The 20,982-nt window shown below is 32.6% G+C and overlaps 1 protein-coding gene across 1 annotated transcript in view; it reads right to left on the reverse strand.

The window, feature by feature from the left end:
* The window catches only part of SEC61A2 (SEC61 translocon subunit alpha 2), a 37,094-nt gene that overhangs the window by 4,913 nt on the left and 11,199 nt on the right, over positions 1-20,982 (reverse strand). Inside the window, exons 3-9 of the mRNA XM_051961425.1 lie at positions 20,657-20,722; positions 18,263-18,341; positions 13,020-13,151; positions 12,781-12,890; positions 2,005-2,158; positions 835-995; positions 39-236 (exon numbers count right to left, since the gene is read on the reverse strand). Coding sequence (XP_051817385.1) covers positions 39-236; positions 835-995; positions 2,005-2,158; positions 12,781-12,890; positions 13,020-13,151; positions 18,263-18,341; positions 20,657-20,722 — 900 coding nt within the window. The remainder of the gene's footprint in view (positions 1-38; positions 237-834; positions 996-2,004; positions 2,159-12,780; positions 12,891-13,019; positions 13,152-18,262; positions 18,342-20,656; positions 20,723-20,982) is intronic.

Below are 20,982 nucleotides of genomic sequence, written 5' to 3' on the forward strand. Positions count from 1 at the left end.
AACTTTAAAGTACTTAATATAAATAAGAGAATACTTACAGCCCACTGTCCTAATAAATTAACTAAGAAGTTGCCACTAAATCGAACAGACAACATCTGGGATATAACATATAAGTTAGAAACCAAGGCAGACTGAAGAATGATGGGAATGTTGGAGGTATAGAAGAGCTTGATGGGATAGCTACTATATTGTCCACGATATCGAGCAGATTTGATTGGCAAGTCAACACGAAATCCCTAAAATGAAATTAAAAATTGAAATAAAAGTTAAATTAAAAATCAGTTATCAAGAAAAAAATTCATAAAACTGCACAAGTGTAAGATGTCACAGAACATCAGTCATTGAAAGTACGATGCTATTATGAAAATTTCCAGTCTTCCCCAAACAATTTAATCTTTAAGTTTTTTTTAATTTACCTTGTAGTCACAAATGTTTTAAGATTCAAAATTATAAGCTAGAAAAGGGGGAATAATTTCTATAACTTATCAGATTTGGGAACAGTAAAAAAGATTTTAGACATTTTTCTAAGTAAAATTCAAAATTTTATAATCTAAGATAAACTTTATAGACTAAGAATTGACTCTTTCCTCTTTTGGGACCTGACCTGTGATATCATTGGTATAGATGATAGCATCTTCTCTATACTGGAGAATTATGAAAGTTCCAAGGAACACTGAGATGTTTTCCAGAGTCACATAGCCACTCTATGACAGAAAGGGGGACTGAAAGTAGGTCTTCCTGTCCTCAAGTCTGGCTCTCTATTCACTCTGCCTACATTAACTCTCCTTATTTAAAGAAAATATGCAATATCCCACTTAAAGAAATTATACTTACCTGAAAATATATGACAACGGCAAATACAAAAACTGTAGCAATGAGGTTCATGAGATTGGGCAAATTCTGACGATAGAAAGCCTCCCTTAAAGCACGGACTTTGTCTGTTCTGGTAGCCAATAAGTGAAACAGAGCTATGACAGCACCTTCAAATTCAGTACCTGGGTGAATCAAAATGAAAATTAACCATAGACTCATTATCCAATGTTACCTTAAGAGATCAAAACAAGTAAGTTTGAATTTCCAATTTTTGATATAAAATATGACACAAATTTCTCAATGTTTTTCTTGTAAAATAGCCAGTTCTTCAAGGAAACATTTAAATAAAAGTGGCAAATTTATCTGTTTGAGTATAAAATCTGAAATTTTATCAAAGCTATTTTTGAGGGTAACTCAAAAATAGAATAAAACAAAATGATTCCTTAGTTACTAAATATTTGTTGAGAGAAGGGAAGGGATAAGGTATCTTAGAAAGAAGGAAGCGGCAAAGCAAAATAAATAAAAATGTACTGGTAGTATTATAATAAATTATCACCTCACTTCTCCAATATTCCCCCACTACAACAAAAAAACCCAGCATTTCTATTTGCTTAAGATTAGGGTCAGAATTCAAGTACTGAACTAGCATTTGGACTGGCATTAGAAGGGGGTTGAGGAGAAATGGAGGGGAGAGGGGAAGACAGAAAGAAATATCTGAAATTTCAGCTGCTATTCATAGTCAGAAGTACAGCAAAAGTATTAGTGCTCCTTGATTACATAATGAACAATAGTCATTATTTCAAAATATTCAATCCATCACATTTTTATGTCCCTGAGAATTCTGAAATTAGCCAACTTCTTAATATATAAAAGATTCTAGCCCAGAAATCCAGATTCCTATAGCAAGGGTTTAAGGAAGGTTACCAAACAAATGTCAAAATAAAACAAAAAAATCTGCTTGCAACCACTGAATTTTCAAGTGAGCAGAGGATAAAATTTTCATCTAATTTTTCTTGATTTAATATTTTACATTCCAGAAGTATCTGCTTCTTGATTTTTTGGAATAGTCAAGCATCGTTTTTAATAAGGACATCAAACAATACGTCCATAGGCATGTACTGCTATACTATGTTGTAATTTACAGCACACATCCAGCAAAACTCGTGCAGTTGCAGTCCCTGAGCAATGTACCTCTGCCAGTGTTAATGGTAGTGGGGCTAAAGGCCTTCCAGACAATGGTTTCACAGATGTTGGTGGCAATAAAGAGGGAAATACCAGACCCCAAGCCGTAACCCTTCTGTAGCAGCTCATCTAACAGCAGCACAATCAAACCAGCAACAAACAACTGTGGGGAAAGAAATGCAAGTAAGCTGAAGCAAGAATAAAATCAAGAAAGTCAAGAAAAGGGAAGAAAAGATGAATACTATTGACTATTTTCAAAGTACAGGCATGATTAATATTAAAACCTAATTGTTGAAATATTAATAGGCCCATGTTCAGCTTTAGAATTAGGTTTTGCCTCATCAGAGACTAACTCCCCAGGTGAGTTTTCTGAACATTAGAGTATCTGGAACATCCAAAAAACTCTAATAATATCAAATAGGAATTTTAACTTACACATTTTGTTGCACTGTATCTTTGATAATATTGAACCCATTTTCTCTATATATTTACTAATTTCAGTTATGAGACATTAAAAATGCTTAGGATTTTTTTTGAAAGACACTTCTTTAAAAACATACATAAATTTTAAAGCAATTTACTCTTTAAAATTAACCTCACATGCCCCAAATGACAAAGCCTTTGTAATAATCAGTTCTTCTCCAACACTGGTTACCCATTAAAGGTTGGGAATAATGTCTGCTTATCTTAGGTATCTTTAAACTTGAATTAAAATCTTCCTCAGTAGGCAGTCAAATGCAATTTCATTTGCTCCATGCTCTCAAGTGTCCTACTCACTCTCTAGTATCAGCTTCCTGCTGGGTACCGGAGGGGATTACAAAGCCATTTAAAGGCAGTTACTTTAAATGCTGTATTTCTCTCTCAACAACTCATTTCAATGATCAAAAATGGCTTATCAAAATTTTAAAACACCAAAACACAGGGTGTAATCAGGGAAAGACCTATGGGAATTTATGTGAGTCTCTTTTCTAGTTAAAAAAAAAAAACACAACAAAACAATTTTGGCACTAAGTGAGCTACAGAAACCTTTAGTAATTTTATTGGGATTTTATTTGCTAAAATATTTATATCAACCAAATTTACATAAATGCCTTCATCTGTTCTTTATATCTCCTTCAGCATACATCATGGTACATTCTGTATACATCCAATGGTATTGAATGTTTGTTGAAGTGAGTAAATATAACAAGCTATCTGAACCAAGATTACTATTTGTTCCTAAGTTATCATAAGAGACAATCCGGTGTAGTAGATTTAAAGGTAACTATAGAGTTAGAAAGACTTAGTTCAAATCTGTCTCTAACCATATTAGCAATGTGGCTCTAGCAAAGTCATCAACTTCTCATTGTCTCAGGCACTTCTACAGACAAGGCATCATAAACCAAGTGACAAATCTCTATCAGAAATTTCCTCATCAAAATTAAATGCAACAATGAAATGATAGTGCTCTGACCACCTACCAAATATTTAACATCAAAAAATGTTTACTAAGCACCTACCCTAATATTAGTACTGTGCTATATATTCTGTTAGAGTTGTGGAGAAAATGGGAAGATACAAGAGAAAGATAAGTTGTTATTTTTCCTCTTAGAAATTTAAATCATCTTTTAACATGCATTCTTTCTCAAATTCATTTTATTTATAATAACAAATAACATAAGATAACTTCAAATTTAAAACTTAAGACTTCCAAATTTTCAAAAGCTCTGTGAAGATAAGGTTGAAATAAGAACAGGTATTTTCCCATTTTGCAAATGAGGAAAAATAATAAAATCACAAAGAGTACTAACCTCTAAAACTAACTCTAAACTAAGAAATCTCTGAAAATTAAGCTTCTGCATTTTAAATGAGGGGAAAATTTTAAAAATCCAGACAAAGAATGGGAAGAGAGCCTGATGGCTGCTCCTGGAGCTTTTCTGTATTCATAAAACCACAGAATCCTAGGATTTGGAAGGAATATGGAAGATAATCTTGAACTTTTCAACCAATATAGAAATTTCCTTTTAGAAAGTATTCCACTTCAGCTTAAACATTCTCCATTATGAGAACTTCACTTTTTCTATAAGACATCCTATTAAAATGCTTCCTTATACAGAGCTGCATCTATTTTACTGTAATTTCTATTCATTTGTTATTTAGTTTTGCATCATGGAAATCTTTGGCACTGTGGTGAAACTTAAAGGTGATCCCCTCTTCTTGGAATAATGATTTTTAAGTGAATAAAATAAAATACTTAAGATTACAAAGGAAACCAATTATACTAAAATACAGCTATCAAAAATGTTTTTAAAAAAATCAAGTTCACAACCTTCAGGTTAAGAAACCCTGCTCTGGTTCCACTGACACTACAAAGAACAGATTAATTCCTTTCTATATAATAACTTGTCTAATACTTGAATATAGGTATCATTTTATATCCTCCTCCATGTGCAGGTCTTCTCTTTTCCAGCTTAAATATTCCCATTTCTTTCAATGTGTGTTTGTTTGTGTTGTTTGAAACTCTTAAACAAATATATCAACTCTTTTTTTAAAAAAAATCCAATTTCTTTTAAATCTCTAGAAATGCACACAGTGAGACTGTTACCTCCCTTATTCTAAACACTGTACAGTATGCTAACTTGTAGCCACATTACACTTAAGTCATACAGAGTAATCTAACTCTTTGGCCTTTTTTTGCCCCACATGAATTGTTATTAAAGCCAGTTTCTCTCATCCTGTTTTTATACAGTTGAATTTGTGAACTTAAATCCAGGACTTTAAAATTTGTCCCCTTTATTTCATCTTATTAATCATTCTACCTTACATAGTTTCCTAAATTTTAGAATTTGATATAATCTTGATCAACTTTTCTGTTTTCTAAAAACGTGATAAATAGATCTTCTAAGTCTTTGTCTAAATCATAAAAAATAAAACAACACAAAAAAATCTAAGGAGACAAAAGTCAAAAAAAGAATCCTAGAGCCATGCAATTAACATTCTTTCGAGTCAGCATTAATCTATTCATCAAAACTCTTTCGGCATAAGCATGCTGCTATCATAAAGACTACAAATATATCATAAGAAACTATTCTAAATGCTAAAGCCCACATAAACTCTAATAGCATTCTTGTGTTCAATAAGATAATCTACATAAAGCACTTTGCACACTTTAAAATGTTATGTAAATGACATTCTATGATCCACTAGTCTCTACTTTTAAAAAAAATTTTTTAAATCTGGCAAGTTTGGTATGAGTTTTTCAGTGAATTCATACTGATTTTCATATAAGGTTATTAGGTAGCACAATAGGTAGACTGCTGGAGTTGAGGGTTAGGGAAGAAGTTCAAATCCAGTTTTAGACACATAGATGGATAACTCAGCAAAAACCAAAAGATCTTTCTCAGTCTCAGTTTACTCATAGTAATAATGAAGATAATAGTAACATATACCACACAGGAATGTTGTAAGAATCAACTAAGATGACATAGGTAAAGCTTTTTTCAAACCTTAAAATGCCACATACATAGCAGCTATTACAACCACTATTACTATTACATACTGATCACTATTCATTTTTTCATGTTAAAAAAAAAAAACTACAAGTTAATTCTTAATTTCAAATTTTGTTGGAAACCAAAAAGTCAATTTCTAGATATTGGTTCTAGAATGTACAAATTTTTTTCTCTTTTATAAAATTAGGACATATGCATCTTTCAAATCTTTGGCACATTTTCTCCTTCTCGAGTTTGAATATTCAAAGATTAGCTACAGAATTTGTATAATCACATCTAAAAGTTCTGCAGTGTGATTTATCTAGATCTGGAAAATTCTCTTTTAAAGATACTATTGTTAGCCTTATCCTCATTTATCTGGGGCTTCAATTCAGACTTTGCCACATTTGTTGTGTCTTTTCCAGAGCTAAGCTCCATCTCTGATGACAAAACAAAAACAAAATAAGGAATGATACTATTCTCCTTCCTATCACTTATTGTTGCAATTTTAAGTCTCTTCTAATGTTAATATTACCATCATATGCCCTAAGCAATAATGCTATCCTCTCTTCTTGCTATAAACCAAGCTTTAAAAAGTCTTATTTATAGCTTTTAGACTCTTTTCCCCCACAAACTAAGTTATTTAGCTTGTTTCATTTTCCTAACACTATCTTTACAGTTCCAAGCCATCTTTTTTTTATAGCTAACCTTAGCAATGTGCCCATCTTTTTTTATCTTCTGTACATTTTTTTTAATGAGGTCAGTTTCCTAGGCAGTCATATCAATCTTTTTGTATGTCTCCCCTTTTCTTTTTTTTTCTTTACTATTATTATATGAAATTACATTGCACAAATTATGCTACTCACATGCTTATTATATTTAGCCATCCTCCCCTTTTAGAGTCACTGATCTTAGCATTCTTATACTAAACATTTCCCAATATACTTTCCTAAAGCCTAAATTCTAAAATCCTTGCTGAGAAATCCTTCTTTGACAATTACAAACTCTAAGTAGACATTATTACTTTCTTACAAGGTTTCCATCACTTTCACTTCACCAGACAGTTTTTCCTTCATGAATTCAATCCCTTTCAATATACACTTGTTAATCTCTTTCTATTAACTATACAGTACACATCACTAGGCTGACCCTGAGGATATAAAGACAAAAGAAACAGACTCTATCCTCAATAAAATGAGCTCATATTCTACTGGGGCACAGGCCACTGAATTCAGTGGACATTTACTTAGTATCCTAGACAAAAAGAAAATGGCCTTTCCCTCAAGGAAGTTAAAAATAAACTTAGGGTTGGGGAGGAGAAAGGGGAATGAGTACAGCATACATACAAAGTCCTACAAAGTTATTTCAAGAGTGAAGTAACACTAACAATTGGGAAAGAGGAGTCACTCAAGGCTCCCTTCTCATTGGAACTAGTAGCAAGCTAGGAATTCTTTTTTTTTTTTTTTTTTTTTGGCTGAAGCAATTGGGGTCAAGTGACTTGCCTAGGGTCACACATCTAGGAAGTGTTAAGTATCTGAGGCCACTTTTGAACTCAGATCCTCCTGACTTAATGCTAGGAATTCTAAGAGTTGAAGGTGAAGAGGAAATACTTCCCAGAGCTGGGAGGACAGGTAACTGCAGAGATGGAACAGAGCATGAGGAATAGCAAGCAGCCCAACTGAACTAGAATGTGTGAAAGAAAATAAGAGAAATGAGCTGAAAAGGTACAGTAAGAGTGAGGAGTGGTTTCCATGCCAAGTTGAGAAGCTAATATCATATGCTAGAGGCAATTGGGGGCTACTAAAGATTTCTGAGAAGATGAATAAAAACATGAAATTGGACAGAGATCAATAGTTGACAGGACATTGTTCTTGACATTGTTCAAGAATATTAGAGATCTAATTCCAACTCAGAAAGTAGTGTGAAATTGGGTAAATCACTTAATTTCTCTGTGCCTCAGTTTTATTATCTCTAAAGTAGGAGACTTGAATTCAATGGCCTAAATGTCCCTTCCAGCTCTAAAACTATAGTCTCTATGACCTGTGATTTCATTGATATAGGAAGCTCTTGGATGAGAAAACTCTCTAGCAATCTATGTTGGCCCTAGTCTAGGGTTCCTGCTTAAAGCTGCAGAGCAAGTATTTGTCAGAGATGGGATCTGAATCCAGATACTTCTGGCCTTGAGACTAGCTCAATATCCACTATAGCAAGGTTTCCTAAACATGAGGTCTGTGAACTTGGAAGGGGAGAAAAAAATTACTTTTTCATTTTTACTAATCTCGAACTGAAATTTAACATTTGCATCAATAGTCTAAAAATATGATTCTGAGAAGGGATCCATAGCTTTCACCAGAGTACAAAAAGGGGTTCATATACAAAAAAGATTAAGAAACCCTAATCAATGACAACCTGAGTAAAGGAATGGTACTATCAAATCTACCTTTTAGGAATAGCACCATGGCAACAGTGTGGAAAACAGATTTAAGAATAATTATGATTAGAAGCAGGAAAAGCAATTGTTTGGTAAAAGTAATGAGGGCATCAACTATGGTTGTTTATGGAAGTGAAGAGAAAGGAGACAGAGGTCAGAGCTGTTATGGAGATAAGATTAACAAGATTTGGCAACTGAATAGGTGTAGAGGCAATGACTGATTTGAGTGAGAGGAAAAAATGGTAGAATTCTAAAAGCTTGGAAGAAGGATAAACCTTGAAGGGAAAAATATAGTTCCATTTTGACTAGGCAAAATTCCAAGTAGAGATATCTAGTGGGCAGCAAGAACAAAAGAACAGAGAAGAGATTAGAGATGACAATGCAAATTTAGGAGTTATTTGCTTAGAGAGAAATGAATCAGGAAAAACTAATGAGATCACCAAAGGAGAACGTATAATTTGGGATAGGACTTTGTGTTACCAGCAAGATGAAGATAGAGTAAAGAAAACTGAGATAAGAATGGCCAGATACATTGAATCAAAAGAGAGCCATGTTACAAAAGGTAATGGAGAATAAAGTTTAAGGAAATAGATGTTGGTCACCAATATTAAAAACTACATTGTTCACACTGATTAAGGACTGAGAAAAGTCCATTAAATTTAACAACTAAGATCACTAAAAAACTTTGAAAGAGAAATTTCTTTTCTTTTTTAAGATTTTTTTTTTGGGGGGGGAAGGTTAACCAACTTGTCCAAGGTTACACAATTGGTAATTGTCAGGTTGGATTTGAACTCAGGTGCTCCTAACTCTAGGGCTAGTGCTCTATGCACTGCACCACCTAGCTGCTCCAAAAGAAAAATTTCAAGTGATAGAAAGGGCCAAGAAGATCACTTGGGGTTAAGAGTAAGAAAATTAAAGTAAAGAGTATACATGATCTGTGACTTTGTGAAAGGGTGGAAAGATATAGAATAATGGCTTGAAGAAATGACAAAGTCATAAATTTTTAACTAAAAGGGACCATTAAAGGTCATCTCATCTAATTCCTTCTTTGGCAGATGAGAAAACGGAGGATGAGAGAAGCCAAATGACTTGCCACAGTCACACAGAGAGTGACAAAAGCAGGATCTGAAGCCAGGTCCTCTGATTCCTGAAGCCACATCTTCCCACAGTATCATGTTTTCAAGTGAAGAATTATAAGGATCTAGTGGTGCAGAGTGGGGAAAAAACAAACAAAAAGAACAATGTAATTCACTGTTTGCAACTACATAGAAGAAAATATTAAGTAGTAAGAAGATTGCTAGAAAACTAAAAGAAAGAACTTTAAATAATATTTGTGCAACCAAATTGACAATAATGACTACTGTGACTAAGTCGTTGTTGGGAATTTTGATATGGAAACTTCCTTAACTGTTATAGAGGAAATTCATATGTAAATAACAAAATGTAAGACTACATAAGACTACATACACATTTATACTTCTTCCTCCATTACATTTCACTTGTTTATGAGTTTTGGATTTGTTGATTTTGACTTGCTTATTTTAGGATTGGGGGGGAAAGGAGGAAAATGAATTCAAACAATTTCTTGGGCATCGTTGGAAGCAAATATCAGGGAGTGAGTGTTGGAAAACTGACTAAAAGGGACTGAGAAAGGGAGGGAGCCAAAGCTATGAATATAGATTCAGGAGACTGGATGTGAAAGGGAAAAGAGACACCAGTGAGTAGCTAAAAATGATGGCAGAGTAAAGGTAAAGTTGTTTGTGGTTTGTTTCTTTCTTTGTTTTTTAAATAGTGGTACTGATGTCTACTACTTTTCTGACTATATACTTTTTCCCTACCTAGTTAAATTTTCTCATGTAACAAAGATGAATGAAAATAGAGAAAAAAAATCCATAAAACCCAATAGCCCCCCAAATTTGTGCAAAATTGACCAATTCTTCAAAGCCCATATGACATGTGATATTGCATATCCCTCTAGTCCCAGATCTCCCTAGTGAGATGCATTTTCTCATCTCTTCCTTAGAGCCAATCTTGAGTATAACTACACAACTTTTAATGTATTTTTCTCCTAAATTTCCACTTAAATAGTCTTTATGTTGTTTTCCTGATCTATTGACTTCCTTACACATCAATTCATATGGGTCTTAGTCCAATAACATAATAGGTGCTTACTAAATGTTTACTGACTGTCTCATCAATGTTTCTCTGAAATCTTTATATGTTGTTTCTTCTATTGGAATCACATTCTGTTAAAGCTATGAACTATGATTTGTTTAATCATTCTGCAAATGATAGATTCTCTCCAAATAAACAAGTAGATGCCACCCAATCAGGATTCTGGTAGTTTTTTATCTATTGATCTCTGTGGCTTTCTCTCACTCATAGCCTAGTTTATATTTTCTCTCCTCCCTAATTCCTGCTCTTATACTAGAAGACTTAAAAAATCCATACAAATACTTCTCCAAACAACTTCACCTCCAAGTGCCTTGATTCACTCATTTCTCCTGATCTAGTTTTCTGCCCCACCTCAGCTATACAGAAATGGCCATGCCATCCCACAAGTATTCAATTTTCACATTCATAAACTCTGAAATTTCTTTTTTTTTTTTAACATAATCTGTTGTCATTCCATTTCTCTCTCTTCCCCACCTTGCATCAATCCTTACAACAGCTAAGCTATGACCTCCAATCTTTCCATCTAAGCAAGGTGGCCCAAAATGCTGGGCCTGGAAACAAGAAGATCTGAATTCCAACTCAATCTAAGACATTACTAGATATATGGCCCTGAACAAGTCAATCAGCCTATTTGCCTCAGTTTCTCCAACTATAAAATGGGAATAATAGAATCTTCCTCCCAGGGATGTTGTAAGAATCAAATGAGATACTTGTAAAGTGCCTGGGAAATAGTAGGTGCTTTGCAAATACCTTCTTTCTTTCCTTCCTTCCTTTTCTCTCTCCTTCCTTCCTTCCCCGGGTTATCATTCCTTCAATGACTACACTGTCTTTCTCAAGTGAGTGAAATGCTTAGACAGTGTCTGACACATTGTAGATGTGTCAGCTTTTTCTTCTCCTTTTTCTTCTCCTTCTCTATTTTGATCCACTCCATCTTGACTCTTTGATGAATCACCTCAACTCTATAAAGTCCTCTTCTTTTGAGACCAATATGAAGGTTATTCAAATAGTCTAGAAGTGAGATAAGAGGCTGCAAGAAGAAAGAAAGAAAGAAAGAACAGGAGGAAGAAAGAAAGAGCAGGAGAAAGAGCAGGAGGAAGAAAGGAGGAAGGAGAAGAAAGAAGAAGCAGAAGAAGGGAGGAGGGAAAGGAAAGGGAGAGGGGAAAAGACAGAAATGGGAAGAGGAAGGGGGGAGGAGGAGAGAGAAAAGAAGAAGGGAAGAGGAAGGAAAGAAAGGGGGAGAAGGGAAGAAAGAGGAGGGAGGAGGAGGAAGAAGATGAAGAGGAGGAAGAGTAAGATGAGGCAGAGGAGAAGGAGGAGGAAAAGAGTTTTAAGAATGACACAAAGAAAGTCATCATTAGCCACCAGATTCTACTACTATGGTAATTACCTAACCCTAACATAGGCATTATGGCCAATAAAAGCACATACTTTTCAAAAGTTACATTTGCTTTATATGTAAAAATACCCTGATCCAATTTTGTCTTATTATAATCCAGATTCTTAACTATGTAAGTCACAACTGTAACCACAAGCCATCCAAATATTCACTCAATTTTTCTCTACTATCAATGAGAAAAAAATTAATACAAATGCAATATCAACAATATTTTAAATAAATAAATATAACATTTGTAAACTTCTCTATTTTCTCTATTTTTTAAATTATGTTTCATCCAATCTTAAAATACAATATCTCAGTACTGACTGTAATCATTTTAACACAACTTAAGAATTTCAACTATAAAATGGCAATCATTATTTAATCTATTCAGTCCAGTAAGCAAAAAATTCTAAATGTTGTCTTCATATTTCTACAACACTCTACAAAAACTTCACTAAAATTACAGGTGAATTAAGCAAATTGTTGACATCAGTTCAATTTGAATATCAATTAAAATAAAACAAACATTTTTCTAAAACACTGCTTCCTGCAAAAGAAATAATCCAATGGAACAAAAAAAATTACATTGATTTCTAAATCATTTAATCAAATGTCTTAGAAACATTAGGGGAAAGCATAAAGAGCCCTAAAAAGACATCAAAATAGTTTTTGTGTAGTCCATTTTCTCCACTGAGTTTTTAAGAAATTGACTAATAGTCTATATTTTAAAAATGAAAAAAAATTCAACTTTCTGTCTTTATTGAAACAGATATATCTTATACTATATCCCAAAATAAGAAAAGATTTGGTCTTAATCAGATAAATAAAAAAGGGGAAATTTAAAATATCGGTGATCCATTAGAAAATTCTCATTCAAATTTCTGATGTCTAGAATATTTGGGATTAATTCCACTGTGCTATATCAATATTAAGTGTGCAGCCTAAACCTGCAAAAATCAACTAAATTATCAGTGTTATTTATAAGGCATAGGTAGAAAACTGACATTCTTATGTAGGAAAAGAATTACAATCTACATAAACTTCTAGATGACTTTTGAAAGATGTTTCAAACAGAAAACTGAACAAACTTAAATTGTAATTATTCAAAGTTATTAAGAGACATACTAGAGTAGAAGTAGTATACCAATTTTCCCCTCCTTATCATCCCAAATTATCTTTTTTTTAAGTTTATGGATTAGTTATATATATTATAAGCCTATTTAAATTTTCTTATGAGATAAGACTCACTGGCTTGAAAAGGAAATACAAAGAAAAGAAAATTATCAAACTGATTTGTTATTTTAATATATGAAGAAATAAGATCTTACCTGAATGATTATAAGTAGACAGATTCCAGCACCCATTTCAGCAGGATCTCCATACATTCCAGTCATGACATACACAATGGCTTGCCCAATAGTAATAATCATACCAAATACTGATTTTAAAAAAGAAGACATAGAGGAGAGAGAATTAAGTGAACACAGAAAAATTCTGTAAGAAAACCATTAACATAAATGTCCTCGAATTTAAAATAAGCTTGACATCTCTTAGCTTTAATACTCACATTTCTGGGCTCCATTGAACAGAGCTCGATCTTTTGGAGTATCTCCTACTTCAATGATTTTAGCTCCAGCTAACAACTGCATGATCAAACCAGATGTTACAATTGGAGAGATACCCAATTCCATTAAAGTTCCTTTGGGGTGATGGAGGGGAGAGAAGCAGCACAGCATGATTTTCATTATTACACAGTTTAATCTACTTAAGTCAATGTTCAAGAATTTCTCTAGGTAAGAATACAACTTCATTTCTTATAAGTTACATTCTATGCATTATTCATGAACGCAATCAAAATGATCATAAAGCACTCTGAAAAATGTTACACACACATATATATATATATGTATATGCATATATTCTATCCACTGCTTCATCTAGTTATCCCTAACATTTTATTTACACACACACACACACACACACACACACACACACACACACACACACACACATTTACAGATGAAGCAATGGATAGAATGGCAAGAAGACCTGAGTTTAAATTCTGCCTCTAATATTTACTAAATAGATAAGTCACTTAAATGTTATTTCCCTCAGTTTCCTCACTTGTAAAAAGGGGATAATAATAGCACCTTCCTCCTAGGGTTGTTGTAAGCTTTATATGAAATAATAACTATAAAGTGCTTAGCACAATGCTTGGCACATAACAAGAACTCTACATATGTTAGTGATGATGATGATGATAATGATGATGACAATGATGATGATGATGATTCCTCAATATGGTATGTCTTTATAGATGCAGATCAGAACTCCTTTATACATGAGTAGCTAATTTAATGAATTATAGCCAAAAAAGCTGCCATTTGTAATTTAATTTTTTGGTGGTACAGCCTTCTCTATGTCTAGGTAGACTGGTCTCTGAACGTTGCTTGCACACACTCAAAATCTTACTGGTTTGTCAGGATCTACATAAAAGGTGTACTCTACAATCTCCAAGAACCTAGGGTCACCTCCAACACCAGCAGAAGCATCAAAAAGAACTTTGTTGAGTAAAAGAATAAAATACATATTAGGTGCCTCCTGTGTGCAAAGGACAGTGCTAAGCCCTGGGATTACAAATAGAAAAAGAAGGCAGCTCCTGCTCTCAAGGATGAGGGAGGCAACACCTATGACAATTTCAGTTATAAGCCAGATGGAAAAGCAAAGAGGTTAACCCCTCTTCTTTAATGCCCTTCCCCTGATAAAACATAATTTCTAATGTTAAACCATTAAATGTGGCCAAGGACTTTTCTAGATCTTTAGGAGTTGTGGCTATCATAGTTGCAGGCGCAGCTGCCAGGCTCTATCTCTATAGGGATAGCTTCCCAAAATGATTTCTGTGTGCTGCAAATCTTGCTATACCCAAGGCTCTTGGATTCAGGGGTCTAAGTCATCTCTGTTAGGATTAAAGTTGTAGTGGTGATTTCATCTGCCTGGCACATGCTGTCTTCTGTGTTTTCCTCAAGATGACCTGCTATCTTAACTAAGTTGGCTTACCTACCCTATGTATAAAAATTGGTTGGCCCCTTTTCCAAATACCTTTCCAAAGGAAATACATCTCTTTAATGAGGTTTTGAGGACTGAGCTGGCAACAGAAGGTATATGGGAAGTTCTCCAGACTTCCAGAGCTCGTAGGCCTAGGTGACTGCTGGAGTTATGACTGTCTCCATAAAATGCTATTTATATATTTCATCTTGTTGTATAAATGACACTAGCTAAGCTAGCAGAGGGAAATCTGGCAGTTTATACCATTCTGGAAAGACTTTGAGTAGTGTTAGCAACAGACCATATCTGGTTTTTGAGGACCAAGTAAGCAAAGTACAGAGAGGCACATCACTAGTAAACTAATAGTTTGGTAATTCTTTGCCCCCCAAAACTTTAAAAAAATAACAAATGCCCTTCAGTCCTATACGAGTCTTTCTGCCTTGATAATTGTGCTATTGAAATAATATGATAAAGGGGGCAGCTAGTAAAATGTAAGCTACTTTAGGGGAAAGGCTACTTCATTTTTCATCTTTGTAAATGAGTTTAAATTGATATAAATACACTGTCATAAGGAGGTGACTGAATGACCTTGCCTCAGTCAAAATGACTTACTTGTTAAGTAGTAAAGCAACCAAAGGTAATAATGATTTGAAATATATGTTTATTTGTAAAAAGCAAAAGAGAAGGATGGTGGAAAATTTTAAGAATAGTACTTCTTAAAAAATTGGGAAGCAATGAAAGGAAAAATACTTGGAAAAATTTAGTGATTTACCTACATAAAAAAAGTCATTGAGAGCATTTAACATTAACTCAGTAGAGAAAAATAAACAGATGAAGGATGGAAAAATGGAAATTCTATTTTTAAAAAAATAACAAATGCCCTTCAGTCCTATACGAGTCTTTCTGCCTTGATAATTGTGCTATTGAAATAATATGATAAAGGGGGCAGCTAGTAAAATGTAAGCTACTTTAGGGGAAAGGCTACTTCATTTTTCATCTTTGTAAATGAGTTTAAATTGATATAAATACACTGTCATAAGGAGGTGACTGAATGACCTTGCCTCAGTCAAAATGACTTACTTGTTAAGTAGTAAAGCAACCAAAGGTAATAATGATTTGAAATATATGTTTATTTGTAAAAAGCAAAAGAGAAGGATGGTGGAAAATTTTAAGAATAGTACTTCTTAAAAAATTGGGAAGCAATGAAAGGAAAAATACTTGGAAAAATTTAGTGATTTACCTACATAAAAAAAGTCATTGAGAGCATTTAACATTAACTCAGTAGAGAAAAATAAACAGATGAAGGATGGAAAAATGGAAATTCTATTTTTGGATTTTGACACTAGGGCCTTGGATATTCCTGAAGAGGGAATGACATTTATGGAAACAAAGATGAAACAATCAGTTAAACTTGACCAAGAATATACAGAGAAACTCAGAGTGAAGACAATACAATTTTGAGAATACTGAGAGATGTATTCTCAAAGTCTTTAAGTAAGTACCAAAGGTGAAAAAAAAAAGTTTATTATTATTACTGAAAAAGGCAGATGTGAAGAGTATCAACAACTACTAGTCCCTATGTCTTTCTTATCAATAAAGAAATTTTTGTGAGAATACATACATATCCAAGGCATTTTTAATGAAAGTAACATGAGAAAATAAGCAGACTTTCACAAATTTAACAGTAGACCACAGATTTATCATAGACCTTTGACTAAAAGATAGAGGATATGAAATCTTACCCAGCTTCTTTGTTAACTATAAAAACTATTTGATTTAGTGGAAGAAAATACTGTCTTAAAGATTTTTCTTTATCCATCATATCTTCCACATGTATATCAAAATTATGCAAGATTCCCTGAAAGATCTAATAGAGAGAACTTTATTCAACAAACTTCAGAATACTATATTAAACAAGATATAAAACAAGGAGATATAAATTGTTCACAAGAGTAACAGAGGAGAGACAACGTGGAATTGTCTTGGAAAAAGGGGGACCCCTACAGAGCATTAATTTATCCAGAAGATCCTATTTGTAGATGACTTTGAACTGCTTGCATGAAGCTCTAAAGCAAAGCAAAACATTCTCGGTGAGCTTTATCATCATTCAAAAGAATTTGACTTAACTATACTAATAGGACCAAAAGAAGTCAAGTAGCTAAGAAATGTCAATTGTCCAGATTAGAATATGCAATTAGACAGAAAATAAAAAATTCATTTATCAACATGTATACTGAAAAATAATTACAAAAGAATAATGAGAAGGGCCAGGATTAAATGGGAAGAAGATAATGAGCTGGACTGCCTTTTGGAAATTGAAAAATGATTTTAATAGCCCTAGGCTTGTCTTTGAAAAAAAAAAGTGCTTAGTAGTTTACAGTCAAAGAATATGAATAAGACATTTTCAGAAGAAGATATCAAAGTTATTAATAAATAAATTAATAAATATCAATAAATATCACTAACTTACTAAGTTAGAGAAATGCAAATTAAAACAATTCTGAGCTACAACTTCATACTTATTAAATTGGTTAACATGACAGAAAAAAAAAGACAAATGATGAGCGTGGAAAAATGGGGATACTAATACACTACTGGCAGCACTGTGAATTAGTCCAACCACTTGGGAGAACAATTTGGAACTATGTTCAAAGGGTGATAAAATTGTGCAATACCATACTAAATCTGTGTATTATAAAATTTTTAGAAGGATCTATATATACAAAAATATTTATAGTAGCTCTTTTTATACTGACAAAGAATTATAAACTAAGGATTTACCCATTAATTGGTAAATGGCTAACCAAGTTATATAGTATACAACTATGAAGGAATACTATTGTGCTAAAAGAAACGATGACTATGTTGGTTTCAGAGAAATCTGAGAAGTCTTATATGAATTTATGCAAAGGGAAGTGAGCAGAACCAGAACAATGTACAAAATAATAGCAATATTACAAAGATAATCAAATGTGAATGACTTAACTATTCTCAGCAATACAATGATCTAGAACAATTTCAAAGAACTCATAATGAAAAAAATGCTCAATCATTTCCAGAGAGAGAACTTGATCAACTCTGAATACAGACTGAAGCATATTTTTTCCACTTTATTTTTCTTAAAATTTTTTGTAATATGATTTACATGGAAATGTTTTGAATGACTTCATATGTGTAATGGGCATTACATTTCTTGCACATTCAATAGATGGGAATGGGATGGAGAGAGGGAGAAAATTTGGAACTAAAAATCAAAATAAATTATTCATTAAAAAAAAGAAAAAAGGATGAGTTTTTCTAACATCAATATTCTCTGGGGATGTCCTATGACTATATGTTGTAGAACATAACAGTTTCCTAAGACCAACTGGGTGACTATATTAGGAACTTAAAAGAATTCATGGATAGAAAGGAATGGATTTTTTCAATCTTTATGGCTGAAGATCAACATCACTGAAATCACAGATCCATGGAATACTAGAATTAGATGGATACACAAAATCCTAGTCAATTTGGCAAAAACAGTATTCACTTGATTATTATGAACAAAAGCACTGTACTGATCTGATGGTACTATTCCAACTTCTTTTTTGTCAAGGCTATCAGAGATAGTCTTTAAGAAGTTAAACATTCTTTATCAGTAATGCCAAATAGAAGTAGTATTTCAAGAACTAATCCACTGGACACTTTCCTTTAAGGGGTTAGACCAATTTGGGACCAGAAGCAGAAAGGAAAAAAAATAAGAGAAACAATGGAACCACTAACCTCTGTTAGAAGCAAGAATAACTCTCATCCAGTAGAAAGGATCTGCAGAATCTGATGACATGATTCCAAATAGCGGTATCTGTAAGATATATGGAAAAGCATTTAAATACATGGTAAAAACCTGTTATATAAATCTAATGCACACTCAAAGATAAAATTGCTTTTTATAGGCATACAGAAGAAAAATTCTAGAAAATGAAATTTCCTGTTCTAGAATGAAGGCAATCAGAAAATTATTCCTTTAAAAAAGCAAATTCTTGAAACTTTAATATCTGGCTGATTTCACATTTTTCTAGTTAACATTTACATTTCTGTATATTTTAGATTTTTAAATAATTTTTTTAGCCTGGACCTGTGAGTTTATGGTGTCAGAGGCTTACTCCAAATCAGCAATTTACCTGTAATTTACTTTTGTAAAGAGCTATTTTGGGGGTACAGTAAGGTTAAATAACCTGGTCTTGGTTTCAGAGCTAGTATATGTCAAAAATAGAATTCGAACTCAGGTGTCCTTCACTCCAAAGCCAGCTTCCCAATGACTATATCACACTTTCTATATTTGCTCAGTCATATTTAAAAGCCAAATATCAAAAATTAATAAATACTCTAGGAACAATTTAACTTTTTAAAAAATTTAATAGTATTTTGTTTTTTCCAGTGACACAGAAAGACAATTTTCAGCATTCATTTTCTAAAAAAAGATTTTGAGCTCTAAATTTTTCTCCCTCCCTCTATTCTTTTTCTCCTTCCCAGGATGGCAAACAATCTGATATAGGTTATATATGTGTAATCATGTAAAACATATTTCCATATTAGTCATAACAATTTGACTTTTAAAACCAAGGCAATTCTTAACTTTAGACAACATTAAATTTTGAAATGACCATAATCATTCATGTTTAAAATATGCTCAATTTGCCCTTTGCCATTTAACACCAAATCCCCCGGTAAACAAATTCATTTCTTTGTTAGAGGATAAAAAGAACAAGTAAAAAGCATTTTTGACAAAGAAACTGTTTTCCTATAGATTCCTAATCCATTCTAATATATTCGCTATGTTTAAGACTTGTTTATGTTTAAGACTAAAATAATAAACAAACCTATGGGGAGAGGAAGGAAAGGATGACAACCAGAAACCCTTATCCTTGAAAAAATTCTAAGTTATATTTTGCCTTGCTGATGTAGCTAAAAGTTAAGTTTTTAGAAATAAAATAAATATTAAAATCTAAAAGAAGAAAGTTTCAGACTTTTCATAAATTAAGGAAGCTAGGAGATTTTTGTTGATCAGATAAAATTGTACATTTTGTTAACAATGGAAGAAAATGTAGGTCAAAATGGGAAAACTTTTTCATAATCAAGGCAAATTAATATTTTTGCAATAGAAATTTTGTTCCCAAATCATATATAGTCAATTTCAATCACTTAAAAGTTGAGCACAGTTTTTTTTTTTAATATATCAAAGATAAGGCTACAGAAATACACTCTTGTATTGTCCTCATCTGTGATATTGTTTTTGATAAGTTTTCTCTTTTATATAATTTAAAAATTTTTACCAGCATAGATTTGAAACCTACTTTATTATCAATTGTAACCTGAGCATTCTACCTATAAAGCTAACCTCTTCCGTTTTCATTTACTTATTTGTTTGTTTTAAGGCAACTGGGGTTAAATGACTTGCCCAGGGTCACACAGTAAATGTTAAATGTTTAAGGCTAGATTTGAACTCTGGTCTTCCTGACTCCAGGACTGGTGCTATATGCGCCTTCTAGCTGCCCCCTCTTTTCTCTCAATTTAATAAAGAAACCAGTGTGTGAGATGGCAGGAACCCAAAGACAAAAAATAAATTCTTCTTTTATTGTCTAAGATGCCTAAAATATTCTATATACAATCCTTGGCTTCTTTGAAGCTCAGCTCAGATACTAATAATATGTAGAGTAAGAGAAAGCATTCTCTGATCCTCTTTGTAACTAGGGCTCCTTCTCTCTTCAAATTATCTTTTGCTTACTTGTGTTGCATATATAATTACCCTAGCCTCAGTAAGTAAGTTCCATGGGAACAGGAAATGTTTTTCATTTTCATTATATATAAACTTATATTCCTTTATGTATTTCAAAGTTTCAATATATTTATGAATTCATTTTTAAGATGTTTTTTAAAGTTTTAAGACATTTTTTTTTTAAATTATGACATTTTAACAGGTTATTTTCAGTTCAAAATTTTAATTTGCTAAATTTTCAATACTTAAATTTATTGAAAATGTGCTTTTGATTAGAAAATATAGAACTGAAATTTGATTCTTTAATTGAAACACATTATTTAAATTCTATCCAACCCAAGATTTTAACTCAACATCACCAATCAACAATTAAATATAGGTATCATATTAGAATTACATACCTGACAACATACTAAGAAAAGGAACAAGGTTATAGCAGTCCACAATACCTTCTCTCTAAATTGAATCTGTAAAACAAAACATAGTGCTAAAATGAATAAAAACTGAGAAATTTTTACTAATGCATAATTTTCATAATAATTTATTTCTAGCATTTATTGTATCCATGTGTAAATACATTCTTTAACATAATTTATCTTTCAATTTAACATGAATCACAAAACATCTCTTCAAACCCAGTTATCAATGAATTTTAACAAAAGTTGAACAAATATTGAACAATCTCACTCATTCTTGCTAATGGAAAGCCAGTGAATTGATGTGATTA

Source organism: Antechinus flavipes, chromosome 5 (assembly GCF_016432865.1).
Source record: "Antechinus flavipes isolate AdamAnt ecotype Samford, QLD, Australia chromosome 5, AdamAnt_v2, whole genome shotgun sequence".
Classification (NCBI taxonomy): Eukaryota; Metazoa; Chordata; class Mammalia; order Dasyuromorphia; family Dasyuridae; genus Antechinus; species Antechinus flavipes.